General features: G+C 39.8%; 1 protein-coding gene across 9 annotated transcripts in view; it reads left to right on the top strand.

The window, feature by feature from the left end:
• Positions 1 to 1360: 1360 nt before the first annotated feature.
• Positions 1361 to 16074, top strand: part of AMPD3 (adenosine monophosphate deaminase 3) — a 36863-nt gene continuing 22149 nt past the window's right edge. For 4 of the 9 annotated variants that reach the window (XM_083839984.1, XM_083839986.1, XM_083839982.1 and 1 more), the window contains exons 1-7: positions 2482 to 2630; positions 2938 to 3079; positions 6088 to 6313; positions 8794 to 8989; positions 9483 to 9648; positions 11740 to 11959; positions 14466 to 14595. In XM_083839984.1, the coding sequence (XP_083696110.1) occupies positions 3001 to 3079; positions 6088 to 6313; positions 8794 to 8989; positions 9483 to 9648; positions 11740 to 11959; positions 14466 to 14595 (1017 nt within the window). In that variant the 5' untranslated portion in view covers positions 2482 to 2630; positions 2938 to 3000. Of the gene's footprint in view, positions 2293 to 2453; positions 2631 to 2937; positions 3080 to 6087; positions 6314 to 8793; positions 8990 to 9482; positions 9649 to 11739; positions 11960 to 14465; positions 14596 to 16074 lie in introns of those variants that run through there. The other 5 variants (XM_083839981.1, XM_083839985.1, XM_083839980.1 and 2 more) reach the window with 4 other exon arrangements.

Here is a 16074-nt window from a genome sequence, read left to right as displayed (position 1 = left end):
GTGTACACAGCACCTACCTTTGAAAATATGCTATTTCATAGTTGCCAGCTGAGTGTAAATTCCGTTTTCCAAAGGTACATGTGAATTGTTCATTATAAGAGCAGAGACAGGACATGAAAGTAGCTGGAACCACTAGCAAATGTATGTTCTGAACACAGTTTATAAAATAACTAGCCATAGTAATTGCTTCTGCAAAAAGTCAGAGGTTCTGAAGCATTTTCTTGTCAATTTATTATCATGCTTACAACCCATGCTAACTTCTACTTTAAAAAAAAAAAAAAAGAAAACTAATTGAAATAGTTCAATGGTCTTCTAGAACAAGTGTCCTCGGTCCTTATGGATTTGTACCTCAATGCTTACAGAAGCTTTTTCTTTGCTAAGGCATTTTAAAGTTTTCCCTTCTATGTGAATTCTCTGGTCTTCATAAAATGTGAACTCACGCTACCACATTCTCTTAACTTGGGGTGTACAGAGCTGTCTGTTTCCATGAAAAAAAAAATTGTAGAAACTCAGTTATCTTTGAGACTGCTGTTCTTTCACTGTGGTTGGTAGAAAGCCAGCAACAGCACATGAGGGAACTATCACAAGGCCTTGCGTAGCTTAGAACAGAGATGAAATCAAGCGTGGAGGCAAGTCATTTGCCAAGCTGAGAAGAGGAATCCAAGAAGCCATGGGATATCTAAGCCCAGCAGGCAGGGAGGGCACAATTATGATTAGAGACTCAGTAAGGAGCCCATACTGCCAGGAAAACGCTGGGATGGGAAGCAGCTAAGTTTGGGCAAGTTCAGGCAGGTGCTTGGGAGAAGGACTAGGGAAATAGGAGAAAGGAATCCGGACAAATGCACCAGCAGTCAACGGGTGTACTGAATGGCCAACAACAACAGGTGTCCTTTACTCATGTATCATGTGGGCAGGACAACCATGAGTCAGAATTACAGACACTTACAGTATGTAGTTTCCTGGGCAGCAAATGGCTCATCTGGGTGTAGCCTGGCAGCAGCTCATGAAGACATTCAAAGTTACTGTGGGAGAAACATTCATATGCAGCATAAGCCTTTTTTCAAGCTAAGAGAAGAAATTGTCTATTTTTTTCCACCATCATTATTTTAAAACCAATCTTATGATTTTGGATGTCTGCCTTGTTTTCAAATGTCTGGCATCAATAGTTCCATGACTCACACAATACCTGTAGACATAACTCTTCACTTTTTTATTTTTTTAAACTTTTTTCTTTTGTTTTGCACAAGTCCCACAATAGATAAATATGATTGTGTTGATACTAGGTTGATACTAGCATAAGACTCAAAACAGCTGGTCTTCTTTGCAACTCGTATTTTGTAGAGTCACCCAATTTCTTTTTACTTCCCTTTCTTTCACACCAGCTGTGTGAGGCAAAAGAATTTCTGAAGACCCTGAAGTTTATGAATGGAGAATTTCTTCATTGACCAAGTTGGAACACAGAACTACCTGATGCCTGACATGCTTTGGGAGAGTTACCTTTACCCTGTTTGTCATCTTACACTAAGGACCTTTTCTCCAATTGCTTCATTCCCAGTGCTTCCCTCCACTGGAAAGATACTTTTGTATTTAAATGCCTTAGGATTCGACTCCATATGTTGTAACCTGAACTCATCTTAAACATTTCTAAACTGTTCAGCTCCAGGGCCTAGAATCTCTCACAATGGCGACAAATTATTTAACATGCTACAGTCTTCATTCTTGCTGAGTCATGCTTGTTTTGACCTTCAGTTATTTGTCTTGGGCTCTTTACTAAGTAGATTTATTTTCCAGTTGCTTTTTATGTTATACTGGCACCCAAACCGTGTCTCTACAGAGGGACGAGCATCGTTGAAAATACTCCTGATAGGGATGCACTGGCAGCAAACTTAACTCATCAAGCGGCATCTTTGTACCGGCCTCGCGACGTTCTGCTGCCGAAGCGGAGCTTTGTGTGTGAAAGTGCTTTTGAAGGAAGTGGTTTGAGGGAAGTGCGCGGGAAACCGGCCCTCACGGGGCGCCCGGCGCCGGCCGGCCCGCGGCGGAGGCGAGGCGAGGCGGGCCGGGCTGAGGCGGCCCGCCCCGGGGAGCTCCCTCCCCCGGCCGCGCGGAGCCATGTGACAACGCGACGGCTGTCCCGAAGCCTCCGAAGGGAAGCGGCCAGCCGCGACGCGGGACAGCGGCTCCCTCTGAGGCGGCGGCCCGGGGCAGGCCCCACCCTGGCCCCTCCCGTGACCGCAGGTGCAGTCCGAAGCCGCGGCCGCCTTCCCGCCTGGCGAGCGGCTCCTCACAGAGGTATGAACGCGGCGCGCACCCCCGCCCCGGGCGACCGTTAACGGCTCCCCAGGGTGCGCGGCAGCCAGGGCTCCTCGCGCTGGAGGGGGGGGCCCACGTGCTGCGGAGCCGCCCCGCGTGCAGCCGCCCCCCCCGGGGTGGGGCCGGGGCCGGGCAGGGCGGCGGGGGCGGGAGGCGCCCCGGGGGGCTGTGGCGGCGCTGCGGTAGCGGTCGGGCGAATGCGGCAGAGGGAAGCGGCGGCATCTGGTGGGAGCTGCTCCTCCCTTCGCCGTCCCCTCCTCGCTGCCGGCTCGTGGCGGAGCCGCCCCGGCGCAGCATGGCTCTCCCCGGGGCAATAGGTGAGTCCCGGCCGGGGGGAGGAGAGGAGGGGCAGCGGCGGGCTGCCGGGGGCGGCGGGGACCTTGGCCGCCGGCAGGAGTGGGCCTGGGGCTGCTGCGGCGGGAGCGCCCCGGGCAGGGCCCGGCTGGGCCCCGCCTGCTCGGCGCGGTGCGGTGCGGGCTGGCAGCCCTGGTAGCGGCTGTAATGGCGTATGCCCGGTACGTACGGGAGCCTGTGGCAGTCCTGATCGATAGCTGCTCTTTAAATGGTCGTTGCATCGGTTCTATGCCGCACGCTTCAAGGGAAGCACCCTTCTCTTCCACAAAGGTGCTGAACCCAACAGCAACTCAAGGTGCCGATGGAGACTGAGGAAAGGAGAGTGTTTGCTGGATGGTGGTTGCATCCCCATCGCATCGCATCCCACCCCATCAGGATGCTGATCTGTTGCTCTCCAAGTCACTCACCTTGGGTAAAGGACAGCAAGCACTTCTATAGAAGGATACGGGATATGAGATCCTCATTCCTGTTCCAGTTTGGGATGGCACAGTTCACATGAGGTGTCTCACGACTATTTTAGGTTTATTAAACTCCTTTCAGTGACATAAACTAGCAGTGATGTGGGCAAGCCTTTCGTTTGCTTGAGCAAAGAACATGAGATCAGGTTTTATAAGAAAGAAAGGAAAAAAACCAAAAACAACAAACAAAAAAATGCTGCTCTCTACAGAGGATTGATTGTACTTGTAGCTATGCTTTCAGACTTGAACCTATGTTACTCTAGTAACTTAAATTATGATTTCTCATGTAATTTATTTCCTACTGCATTTTTGTTTCTGATCACAATTTTTAAAGAAAATGTTCATTTATACTCGGAAAGTACTCAGCCAATGATAACCACTCAAGCATGCAATTTTTCCTGTTCTAGTCAGCCAGTACTGAAGATATCTTATTTGCTGATTCTGCAGCAGAAGAAATATTCCACACTTGACTCAGATCTCTAACACTCTTACTGTAGTTGAATTACTAACTAGAAATGGTGTTTTTACCATGGCTGTAGTGGCCCAAAAGGTCCTTGTTGCTGGCAGCTGTGTGTCAGTTACTGTTGTGGACAACTGTGCTTGTTGAGGTCAACGGAAAGACTCCCATGACTTCATTGAGGTTTGAAATTGAGAAACTGAATCTAAGTTTGGATGCTTCTAAGGCATCCTAGTGCATTGTCACTGAATCATTCAGCTAAGCATGTATGTATTTTTGTTTCTTATGTAGTTATATTTTTTTTTTTTTATGAAGACTAAGTACTAATTGCAAAACAAATACTCTGCAAGAGGAAAGACTACATTGGGTCAGATCAAAAGTTCTTTAAAATCAGTAAAGTTTCTCCACTGTCCTCTGAATTCATTACAAAAATAAGAACACAACAAAATGTAGGTGATCACTAAATTGCCATGCTATAGTCCAGCGTTTCTCTTGTCACCTTTTAATACTCTATTTGCTTTTAGAATAAAATGAAAAGTGTTCTCAAAGCAACTGTGAAAATAGGTGGATGTTAATTAGAATCTTTTAGACTGAAAACAACAGGATCACATATCAACATATGAAATTTGAAGCATGCCTTCAGAAATACTCTAATAGGAGTGCTGATAAGTTATGCCTTGAGTGGTTAAAAACTGCCATGCCCCATGCTGATTTCAGCATACATCAAATTATTTAAATGAATACCATCTTATAAAATATATTTGTATTTTTGTAACCAAGAAGGATTCTGAAATGTTGGTTTGGACACAAGCTGGACATATTGGCAGTGCTTGGATCCATTTTTTGTGATGTTCATTGCTATTTTTAACTTACGTGATAAGAATTAGATCTTTGTTGTAAACTCCATAATTGTGAATGCATTGAAAAATGCTTTAAGCACATAATAAATAGTGCTGGACAGTGCTTGCAAGAACTGTATTTTTTTCTGCTCCAGAATGCTACCAGATATGTCAAAATCCACTCGTTGCATAAGAATGAAATATAAATAAAACAATGAAACTACAAAAGAAACGCTAAAGATGGTATTTTCAGTAGTGCTGCTGTAACAAAATGGAAATATTTTGTTATGAAAGGTTACTTAAATAGAAATTGAAAATATTAAACATATCTTTAGAAAAATCATATTTAAATGCCAAGAAGAAATTAAAGTCTTTATGCTGTCTGCTTCCCACATGCAACTCAAAAACAGGATATGGTCTACAAAAAATATCCACCGAGTTAACTAACTACATTTTTACTTTGGTGTACAGCCATTTTATTTCATACCAGCTGCATGATCTACGTATTTGTGGAAAGAATGGGGTAGAAATAGGAAAAAAAGAAATAGGTAGAAATGTGCAACGTTCTTTTCTAACTTGCTTTTGGCTCTAAAATTGCTTTCAAGTCACAGCAGAGAAGGAAGCAGGCAACTGAGTGGATGTGATTTCCTTGTTCAGTGCAAGTACATACATACAGCTTAACACACACATTGCAAACAGCGGTCTATCAGATATGCCAGTAAATTGCATCTTCTGGCAAATCTGCACGTAGCTATCTTAGGAATTTTCATGATGCAAGGTAGCACCATGTGACAAGGAAAGAACACTCCCATTACGCGTTATACCCTTGCCTTTTGTTATGGTCTCAAAAGCAATCCGGAAGGCCATCTTCTGCTTATGTTTTAACACTTAGTACATCTCCAAGTCAGCCAAGAACTATGGGGCAGTGAAAATCTCCTATGGTACACCTTTAGGTATACTCCTAACCTTCCTTTAGGAGTTTTTATACTTCAAACTGAACTGGCATGTTATAAATTGTGTTCCTATTAGGAAAAAAAAAAAAAACCACCACCTCAATGAGTACACAAAGAAGTTCTGAATTTGCAAATTAGCATGGCTCCAACAAGTAAAGATGCTCATGGATTCTTACAATTCTTGCATACTGCACAGTAGTTTAAACTCTGTGTTTAGACTTCTACTTAATTCAGTTTCTGAACAGAAGGCTCTGGAGAGACTTTATAGCAGCTTTCCAGTACTTAAAGGGGGCTTGCAGGAAAGCTGGGAAGGAACTCTTTGTCAGGGAGTGTACTGACAGGACAAAGGGTAATGGGTTTAAACTAAAAGAGGGCAGATTTAGATTATGTATAAGGAAGAAATTCTTTGCTCAGAGGGTGGTGAGGCCCTAGAACAGGTTTCCCAGAGAAGCTGTGGATGCCCCATCCCTGGAGGTGTTCAAGGCCAGGCTGGATGGGACTTTGGGCAATGCGGTCTGGTGGGAGGTGTCCATGCCCATGGCAGGGGGGGTGGAATTAGATGATCTTTAAGGTCATCAACTCAAACCATTCTATGCTTTTTGTTCAGAACTCTTAATTTCAACAGACATACCACAAAAGAAAGAACAAACCCTAATCTCTCACATATCTTAATTCTACTTGTATTTATAACTTTTAACTGTCTTCCTTATTAGCTGAGATGCCCAGACAGTTTCCAAAGCTGAACATCTCAGAGGTGGATGAACACGTGCGGCTCCTAGCAGAGAAAGTATTTGCTAAGGTCCTCCGAGAAGAAGACAGCAAAGATGCCTTGTCACTATTCACCGTGCCTGAAGATTGCCCTATTGGGCAGAAAGAGGCCAAGGAAAGGGAACTTCAAAAGGAACTGGCAGAACAACAGTCTGTGGAGACAGCTAAAAGGTTTGTTTGCTAGTTGCTTTCTTAGTGGAAAATTGTTTTTAAATCTGTTTGAGATAATACTGAAATGTTTGGCAAATAACGTTCTGCCTGTTATTACTTCAGGAGAAAGGTGAACAGCAGGTACCAAGGGCACCTGTGTGATGTCCTTCCGTGCTATGCAGATGGTGTGGGGATGGGTGAGGTCGTCTCCTCAGCTGTGCTTCCAGCAATAGCATAGATATTGCTTATGCAACTTTAACAAACAGCATTGCTGGGTAGAAGTGAAAAAACCTCACTCATTCTTTAATGTAAGAAAGAATCAGGGAAAAAAAGAGGACAATTTTTTTTTCCTTGAATAGAATAGTTTCATTCAGAGAAATGGAAAATTTTAACTTTCAGAAAACGACTAGTGGTAAGATATTTCTTTTAGTCTCTGTAAAAATAGATGAAAGCAAAGTCTTGACATTTAACATCAAGGGAGAAACAGAGAGTGGGATGGGCATAATGAGGTTATTTGTAGGTTTCCTTAACTCATGGAGATAAAATTGAACTGCTGTCAGCTATAAAAGTGCACATTTTGAATTTTATTTTCCTAGGTCAATGTACAGTCAGTCCACCTTCAGTTTACCCATGAATCTAATCAAGCCAAACTCGATTTGGTTTACAGTTTTCTTGCGTGAGGGAGATAGCCTTACCCTGATGTCAGGCTGTCACAATATCTTAACCTTAGTGGACTGGCTGGACTATTTGCTAGAGTCACATGAGCTCAGCAGCAGTCTAATGCCAAAGTCTTGGATGTGTACAGACTCATGGTAAAACAGGCAAACAAGAAAGCCTTTGAAACTGATAGGTAAACACATGTACCCTGTTAGCTCCAGACCATCAGTTGGGCAGCACATGGCATCGTGTTTCTGGAACTTAAGGGAGAAGAGTTGGTTTAATTAAATTAAGGTATGACACACTGATGATGCAGGCTTAGACTCTTGTTTTTGCTTTGCGCAAGTGGGTTTTCCAGTTGGCATGTTTTTAAACATAAGTGCAGAAGGGAAAACTAGATGTTATCCATGTAACTATTTGGTATCTTTCCTTCTGAAACAGTAAGTTTCACTTCTGAGGTGAGAAACTGCCTCATAAAAATGTTCTATCAAACTGTGTGTTTGTGTGCCTAAAGTTTTGTACAAGTTTAACAGTGGGAAGTGGGATATTGCATATATGTTGCTTACATGTGGGAACAGAACAAGTATTTGCCCTTATCCAAAAGGATTGAAATGTACTTAGAGAACAGTTATATGAGTAAAAGTTGCTTTCAGTTGCAGTTGATCCAACATTGCCTTTCAAGAATTTCATACTGATTTCAAAGGTGGCTCCAATTAGTTGTGAGGATGAAATTTGGTCATAGGGTATTATTCATATTATCCACACCACCACTGCGTGTTGAATGCCACAGAGGTAATACGCAACTTCCAGAGAGAATTTCAGTATTCCTTTTCCTTTGTTAGTGGTTCTTGCTAACATACTAAGGTGTTGGCATCTAGTTTATAAAATAAACGAAGAGAATATTTCCACAGCACATAACAAAGTGACGTCACAGGTTCCTTATTAGATGAATATTCAAAAGACATTTAAACTGAGTGAGAAAAGTAATGAAATCTTTAGAGATATTACAAAACTTCACTCAAGATATTATGATTACTTCACTGAAAATTACAGCATGCTTTTTCAGCTGTTTTTTTTCTAAGGTACACATCCATCACAGTTTTGCTGAGAAAGGGTCCAAGTTTTTAAGTCCATGGGGGATAGCCATTTACTGCCCAGAGGGGAGAAATAAATTTGCATATCACAGCCATACGATATTATTACTCAGATAACCAATGTTAGCCTTTTGCTCAAGTCTCATCAAACAGCACCTAAGGAATAACTATATTTGCTCATCCTTCTTCTTACAAGTTTAAATGAATAACTATATATGAAATTTTGGTGCATAGTGTTGTTGGACAACTAGATGAGTTTTTAAAGCCTGCATGTTTTGGGAAGAATGAAAAGTTTGTATAATAGCACAATAACTTACATCAACTTACCTTATGTGACATTCACTTACTTTCCTCTGATACTTTGAATTCTAATCTTACTGTCTCTAAGAATCAAATCCTCCTAAAGTAAGCCCAGTGATCATGTTTTCTTTCTACCCAGAGATCCACTGATACTGAATTTGTAAGAAGTGATACAAAATAATTTTAGTGGTATCTAAGAGTGATTGTAAATAAATCATTGCATATTGTATTTGTGTGGAGGGTAAGTGCAATTGTATGTAGCATATACCATGTGAAATATCATTGGAATAAAAGCTAAAAGCACAAATATTTTGTGACCAACATTTTGCTCATGGTATATTTCATCTTGTGAAATTTTTTAGGGGGTGATTTCTTTGCTGTAATCTGTTTCCAGTGTACTTCATGTTCTATATTGAGGCTCATTTAATGCTTTATACCATGAATTCCTAGGAAGAAAAGTTTCAAGATGATTCGATCTCAGTCTTTATCATTACAAATTCCATCTCAGGAATGGAAAGCACCATCTGCCAATCCTGTTCTGTCTCCTACAACACCAGTTCTTCAAAGTGGTTTTCTGCCAGTCCAGGTGCCATACGACGTACCAGAGTTTCAGAGAGTTTCAATTAGTGGGGACTACTGTGCAGGGGTAAGAAATTATTTTTCTCTCTTCCTGTATCTACAGGAAAAAATTCCAAACCACAAGCAGCTAATGCATTTACAAGCAGCTAATATATTTCAAGTGTGAAATGATACTGCATCATGGCTCTCTGCAACAAACTGTAAAAGGTTCTATGAGCAGACTGATTTGTGAAGCACTTGAATTCATGTCATTTCAATTTATTTATACTTATTCCCATAAAAAATAAATTGGTAAATAAAATAGATAAAACCATAGGCATTGAATACACAGGTAATATATGGTAGGAGAAACACACCCATGGAATTTCTATGTTTTGCACATTGCATTTGGACTCTGCCTCTGTCACTGGCTTCCTGAGACCTCAGGTAAGATCCTTATGCTCAGGTCACATAGATCTATATTTCTGGAAATCCACTCTCCTTGTTACTGGCATGGTTTCAGTTTGTGACTAAAATTGCCATTTTATTTTTGTCAATATTTATCCAGTCTTTCCTTTCAGGTAACAGTTGATGATTATGAACAAGCTGCCAAGAGCCTGGTGAAAGCTCTTCTCATTCGAGAAAAGTATTCACGTCTTGCCTACCATCGCTTCCCAAGAACAACATCCCAGTATTTGTGTAGCATGCAACATGAAAAATGGAAGGTTGAAGATGAAGTGCATCCAGGTGAATAACCTTATTCTTTTTAAAATATAGAATTAAAACCATATACTACTCTACTAAAGGTGAGTTGGGTTTTTGTTATAATCTCTTCGGAGTGTCATTGTCTCTGTAACTTATTCTATTAGTAATTGGTGGAGAATCACTGATGGATATAAATTATAAAGCCTGTATCTGATCAGAAAGTTTGAAACTGTTAAAAGCTAAAACCGTACTGGACAGTCATTGATTTCTTTCCAGCAAATGGGATGGTACATAGTACACTTGTGTTCCTCCTGGAAAAACATACATGGATATGGCTTCAAGTGAAAGTCATTCCTCCTGATCTTGGCATACTAAAATAAAATGGATTATGAGCTCATCTGTGTTATAAATTGAAGCATGATACAGACATACCAGTTAGCAAGCCCTGAGTCAGTAATTTCACAGGCATGGCACGCTTGCCATGTCAGGTCTGGAAGCTGGATAGTCACATTTGTTGGGCAGTCTGCCTGGGTAAATAAACTCCAATCTCTCAACAAGGCTTATTAGGTTGGACATATTCCCAACTATATATGTCACAAATCGTATTTGTCACCTAAGTGGGTTGTGTCTTGAAAGCTTTGCTTATACATGAAACTGTTTGCACTGCTAGTTGTTGGATTAGCCTGTGTGGAGCAACCTTTGGTCTGTTCAGATTTGCCAATGTAGACAAATCCATATTGTCGGCAATGTATTCTCAGCCGTAAAGTGACATTTTATATTATTTTAAATCAATTAGCATCTAGGTCACTAGTGGGAAGACAATGAAGAGAAGTATTTTCAAGCATTTGTTATACCGAAAGACTGCAAAGAGAACAGTACACTGGATATTCACAGCAGGATAGATACTTTAGAACAGCTGCTGAGAAGATATTTCCAAGCTATTGTTAGGTTAATGATTTTTTTACAGTTACGGTTTTAAGCTGATGTTTTATTAATAATAAAATATCACACTGCCTTAATATGCACAAGTTAGAGATGGATAGTTATGAATATTATAATATGATATCAGTTTATAGCATAAGTTCAGATGCTTTAGGCGGATAAAAGTGGATAGTTACTTTTTAGTCTTGGTTTAACTGAAGAGGTAAAAGGATTCTGAATGATAAGAGTGAGTGCAAGGATGCAGTTCAGTTGACATAAATATATAGTTGTGATTTAATTAATTTCGTAAGGGATGACAAAACTCTACTGAGCAAATCCTAACTGTGCTTCTGGTACTTCAGTCATGATCAGAAGGCCAAGGAGAAAACTACAGTTGTGTTGTAATACCTCTGGGTTCCACATTTCTTGGTTCTACGCAAAACCAATTAAACAAAAAAAAAAAAAAAAAGGAGTTTTATTAACACACACACACACACACACACACAAAAAATACACCACCACCACTGCCTTGGTCACAGTGAGAAGCACTGGGTCTTAAGGTCTTAAATTATTTCCTGCTCTACCATGAGTGAAGCGTATTCAGTGATTGTTGAGAGAAAGAGAAGACAATTGTATTGTGTGTGCACTAGTCTTACCTCACTAGACTATGGGAGGGGCAGAGGTGGAGAAGTAAGGCAGTCTGTTCTTTTCTGGTTAATGTTTCAATATGAGAACAGCTGCATACTGTATACTTAAATATAAACTTCCAAAATTATTACAGTGAGTCAGAAAGTGAAAGCAGTGAAGGTGGGTATGAAGTCTACAACTGTTAGATTGTTCTAAAATATAAACTGTACTTTCAACCATCCCAATTTAAATACTTCTCAAAACTTAATTTGAAACTTGTCATCATACATTAATAAAGAATAGTATTAAATCTATTTATACATTGGTTCATAGAACTCTAATAATTAGACTAAAATATTTGAACAAAGGTAGGCACTTAAATAACTTGAGTGACTGCAATTAAATATGAGTCTGTCAGAATAGAGCTATGTTGTAACAACAGATCTTCTCTAGTAACCAAAAATATAATTTTAATGCAAGTATTGAGATCTGCTAAAAGTGAAATATAGAAGTAGAAAGTTCTCTTTCTACTTGTTTGGCCTTTCGTATAAGCTACTTCTAAATACAATGTAAATTTATTTCCAGACTTCCATTCACCCCCAGATGAAAATGAAGATCCTTACAATCTTGATGATGCTCCAGACAATTTGGATTATGTTATCAAGATAAAAGGTGGCATTCCCTTTGTTTATGATAACAAAGAAATGATGGAACTCAATGAGCCTCGGAGTTTGCCATATCCTGACCTGGAGACCTACACTCTTGACTTGAGCCATGTTCTTGCTCTAATTGCAGATGGTCCAACGTATGTTTTTCTTTTTCTTTCTTCCCTGCCCCTTCAGGCTGCTAGTTACCTTAATATTTCTCATTTCTATGATATTTAATTCCTCAAAATATTCATTCTACAGCCATGCTTGTTTTGCCTTTCTCTAGCATTAACACATCACAAAAAGACTTAAATGAAATCTAGCTGTATGTTCTTTTCTTTTTAGTTTCTTTGCATCAGCCATGGCAGAATGAGCAGCAGTTAACAGAAAAGCAAGACATCAGTCAAACGTTCCCATTCAAGTCAAATCTGACCTAAACTTCTTGAGGCATGGGAACTGAAACTTGAAACTTGAACCTCACCTTTTTTATTTCGGCCTGTGCTGAATTTGAGGTTTTGAACAGCTGTCTGGAATTCCTTAATGTCTGCTCTGCTCTTGCTGCATGAAAAGAAACTGTGTATGTACAATATACATAACAGCTCAGCAATATACTCAGTCCAGTTTGTTCCAAATGTGAGTTAACTGCTCATGTGTTGCAAAACTGATCTGCACGTGCATAATCAAAATAGGTCTCACTTCCCAGAACCATCAAGCTCCCAGGAAATCTCCAAAAACCAGAAATATAACAACTCTAGCATTGTCACTGGTACGCTGCAAAGTCCTTGCCCAGTGAATAGGGAAAATGTGTGTATCTAGTTTTTAAAGTTTACTTCCCAGCCGAGTATTGGAAACATCAGTGTCCTATAGCCTCAACACCAGGAAAGGAAAAGAATCCATCCCAGGATGGAACAAAGCAGGAACCTGGACTGTTCTTCCAAACTATATGCCCTGCCTGCCAGCACTGCACTCCTAGTCCTCCTGACTTTGAGATCAAGTCGTGGTGACAATGTGACAAGTTAGTCACACCTGGTGCATTTTTTCCTACTGGAGTTTGTGTATGGCACCTGCAGCATAATCTGCCTGCCTTATGCCGGCAAAGCAGCTGGCCTGAACAGAGCTGTCCCATTCCCTAACCACTTATTCAAGAGCAAAAGCCTGTGCTCCTGCCGTTATTGTCAGTGTTCCTGCTCCAGATCAAAGTTAGCTTGAGTATGCTGCTTTACAGTATGCTCTAGGTAAATGCATTTCCAGTTTCATTCAGTGTGTTATATTCCAAGAGAGCCAGATATTGGGAAGATTAAAGGACAATGAGTACAAACTTGAAACCAAACTGACAAACTGAAGACCCTTCTTTTTACAGCATTTGTTAACAGTCTACGTAAAGGAAGCCAGAAGAAGGAGGGGCCTTGGTAGGACATGTTAGAAAACTCAGCAGCTCTGTGAATGCAGCAGCAATCCTTTGCTCCTTTTGCTTCTTCAGATTAAGCATTTGCAGGCTGATTCACTCTTCCTGTTAACTATACACAAACCAAGAGGAAAAAAGTCTTTTCAGTAATCCTGTTGCATAAGATTTTCATACTGTGTTGTCTCCTTGTTTGCAACAAGTGCTTTCCTGTCTGTTATTTATGTCTGTCACACATGGGCCTTCTTGGACATCAAGAACCCATTGTTCTTTAACCTTTGCTCTTCTTAAACTGGTGAAATCTTACCCCTACTCTTCAGACTTCCATTCTTTAGAATTACAGCATAACCCAACAAAGATAGCCTGCAGCAGGCAAACTGGTCTTGATCAGTATCTGATACAGCGAGACTGTGTTTGAATCAGACTTTAAATTTGTTACGGGATTTGTGTTCCTTGGAGAGATTGTCAATAAAGAAGCAGAAAAAAAAAGAAGGCTGAGTATTGCATTAATAGTGCCATAAAAATATTGTAGATTTAATAAGAATTGACAGATGGTGAAGAGAACAAACATATCATTTGTTAAAAAGAGAATGAAAACCATAACAGAAGATTAAAGCGAAGCTGGAGGAGTAGGCAAGCAGGAACAAAAAAGCATGACTTTTCTAAGAAGAGCGCACAAAACTATTTTGGAAAAAAAACCAAACTGATATATCTACACAATAGATGCCTTTCTAAGGCATAAAAATGAATTTATATTGGACCTTATCTTGGCTCACATTGAAAAGCAAGTAAGCATTGGGGGAAAAAGTCTTTATTTTCATAGTAAAGTAAGTCTTGATTATAGGTTGTTTCTGTTATATATAAGGTGATCTGCTCTATTGGATTTTTCAATTCCAGAACAGTAGCAATTGATATCACATTTCATTTTAAGTTTTTTGTTTTCTCTGGTCATATCGTTACTAAAAGAACTTGGTTTAGGCACAGATAGAGCGATAAAATATTTGGACAATGTGAAGCACCTAACAGCGTGGTTATGTATAGTTCTGTTTCATTAGTGGTTTCACAAGTAACTTTGGTCTAATATAATACTGGATATTGACTAATGTATGTGTTAACCTCTAGGAAACAAAGTATGGATTTGCCCTTTATTTCATTTCTAAAAATATCTGTTTTTACTGTGAAACCTTTGAAGGTCTTTCTGAACTTGAAATACAAACAGTTCTAAGTTACAGGTAATTTTTTGTGTGTGTTTTCTTTTACAGAAAGACATACTGTCATCGTCGGCTTAACTTTTTAGAATCCAAATTTAGCTTACATGAGATGTTAAATGAAATGTCTGAATTTAAAGAACTAAAGAGCAATCCCCATCGAGACTTCTATAATGTGAGAAAGGTAAGTGTGGGAAGGATTAAAGACATGACATTATTTTCAGCAGGAGTTCCAACAGTTTTGCTTTTTTTGTGTGTGTGAGGTGTAGATGATATGCATGAAGTTGTGTGGGAATACTATTCAATTGAATTATGTTATTTTCAGAATACTATTTTTTTTCTACATGGTAACACTCAGGAACATTAACCTGAATGCAAGTGTGTTAAAGGGATCATAGAATCATAGAATCATAGAATATCCTGAGTTGGAAGGGACCCTTAAGGATCATCAAGTCCAACTCTTGATACCGCACAGGTCTACCCAAAAGTTCAGACCATGTGACTAAGTGCACAGTCCAATCTCTTCTTAAATTCAGACAGGCTCGGTGCAGTGACCAGGGATTATGCTAAACTCCTCTATTTACCTTTTCAGAATCAAAGGGGTTTAACTGTATATAGATTGCTTTAAAGGACTGAAACAGTCAATCAAATTAAGCTCGCTTGGATTATGAATAAAAGCATCCATGTGCAGGCTTAATTGAGTTTAGTTAATTCGCTTAAAAGATAGCTCAACTGCATTTGCGTGCTTTCATGTAGATAAGTCATAATAAACCGCAGTATGAACAGCTGTATATATTTTGGGTAAAAAAAAATCACTTCAAATTGAAATTGCGTGTGTATAAATACATGTCAAAAGATCTCCTATGGAAACTGAACTCATGTTTCATACTGCCATCAGTATCTGGTTTAAAAAAGTTAAAGCCTGCACAACATTACAAAAAACCCCACACTTATTAGAGTTATATTCTTAGCTGCATCTGATATGCACTGGGATTTAATTAGGAGACAGGTTAGGGGAATCATAGGAACTTGTTTCATTTCCTACGACATACTCAAGGGAGCTGCATTCTTTTAAAAGCATGGAATTAACAGTGTTATGTTGCTTAGTTTGCTTCCCTTTCTTCAGTTTTAAAGGATGTTACTGGAGAGAAAATGCTTCAGTTTCATAAGTGAGATTTCTTCACAAAGCAGTAATCATTGTGGTGTTTTTAACCATTTCAGGTCCATTTTGCATTTTTTTCATAGACAATTGAAAGAGGTAGTCCTTACTTTGTAACTTTGGAATTTAGATCAACAATTGTTATGTTTTGGTTTGCTAGTACATCAAAAAGTCAGTTTGGCTTTTCTCTATAGTGTCCAGCGTGCTGGCTGCTGAATGTTTGCTACTGTTGAGGTAATAAACTGTCAAGCACAAAATCTGCTAAGCAAAAGTGTTTGATGAATGTATCTCTGTCTCTCACATGGCCAGAAGCAGATGGACTGTTAGATTAAAAACGTGAAATTCATTAGAATTTATCTGTTATGACTGTGGATGGGAGGATCTGTTAGCTAATTCACTCAAGTGGCCAAGATTCGAATCTGAACTTGTTGGCAGTTATCTTGCATAACCCCAGCCAAGATACTTACTCCATGCTACATTCGGATAAAACACTTGCCTAGCTGA

Source organism: Anser anser (assembly GCF_964211835.1).
Source record: "Anser anser genome assembly, chromosome: 5".
Lineage (NCBI taxonomy): Eukaryota > Metazoa > Chordata > Aves > Anseriformes > Anatidae > Anser > Anser anser.
This window is presented reverse-complemented; position numbering and strand designations above follow the sequence as displayed.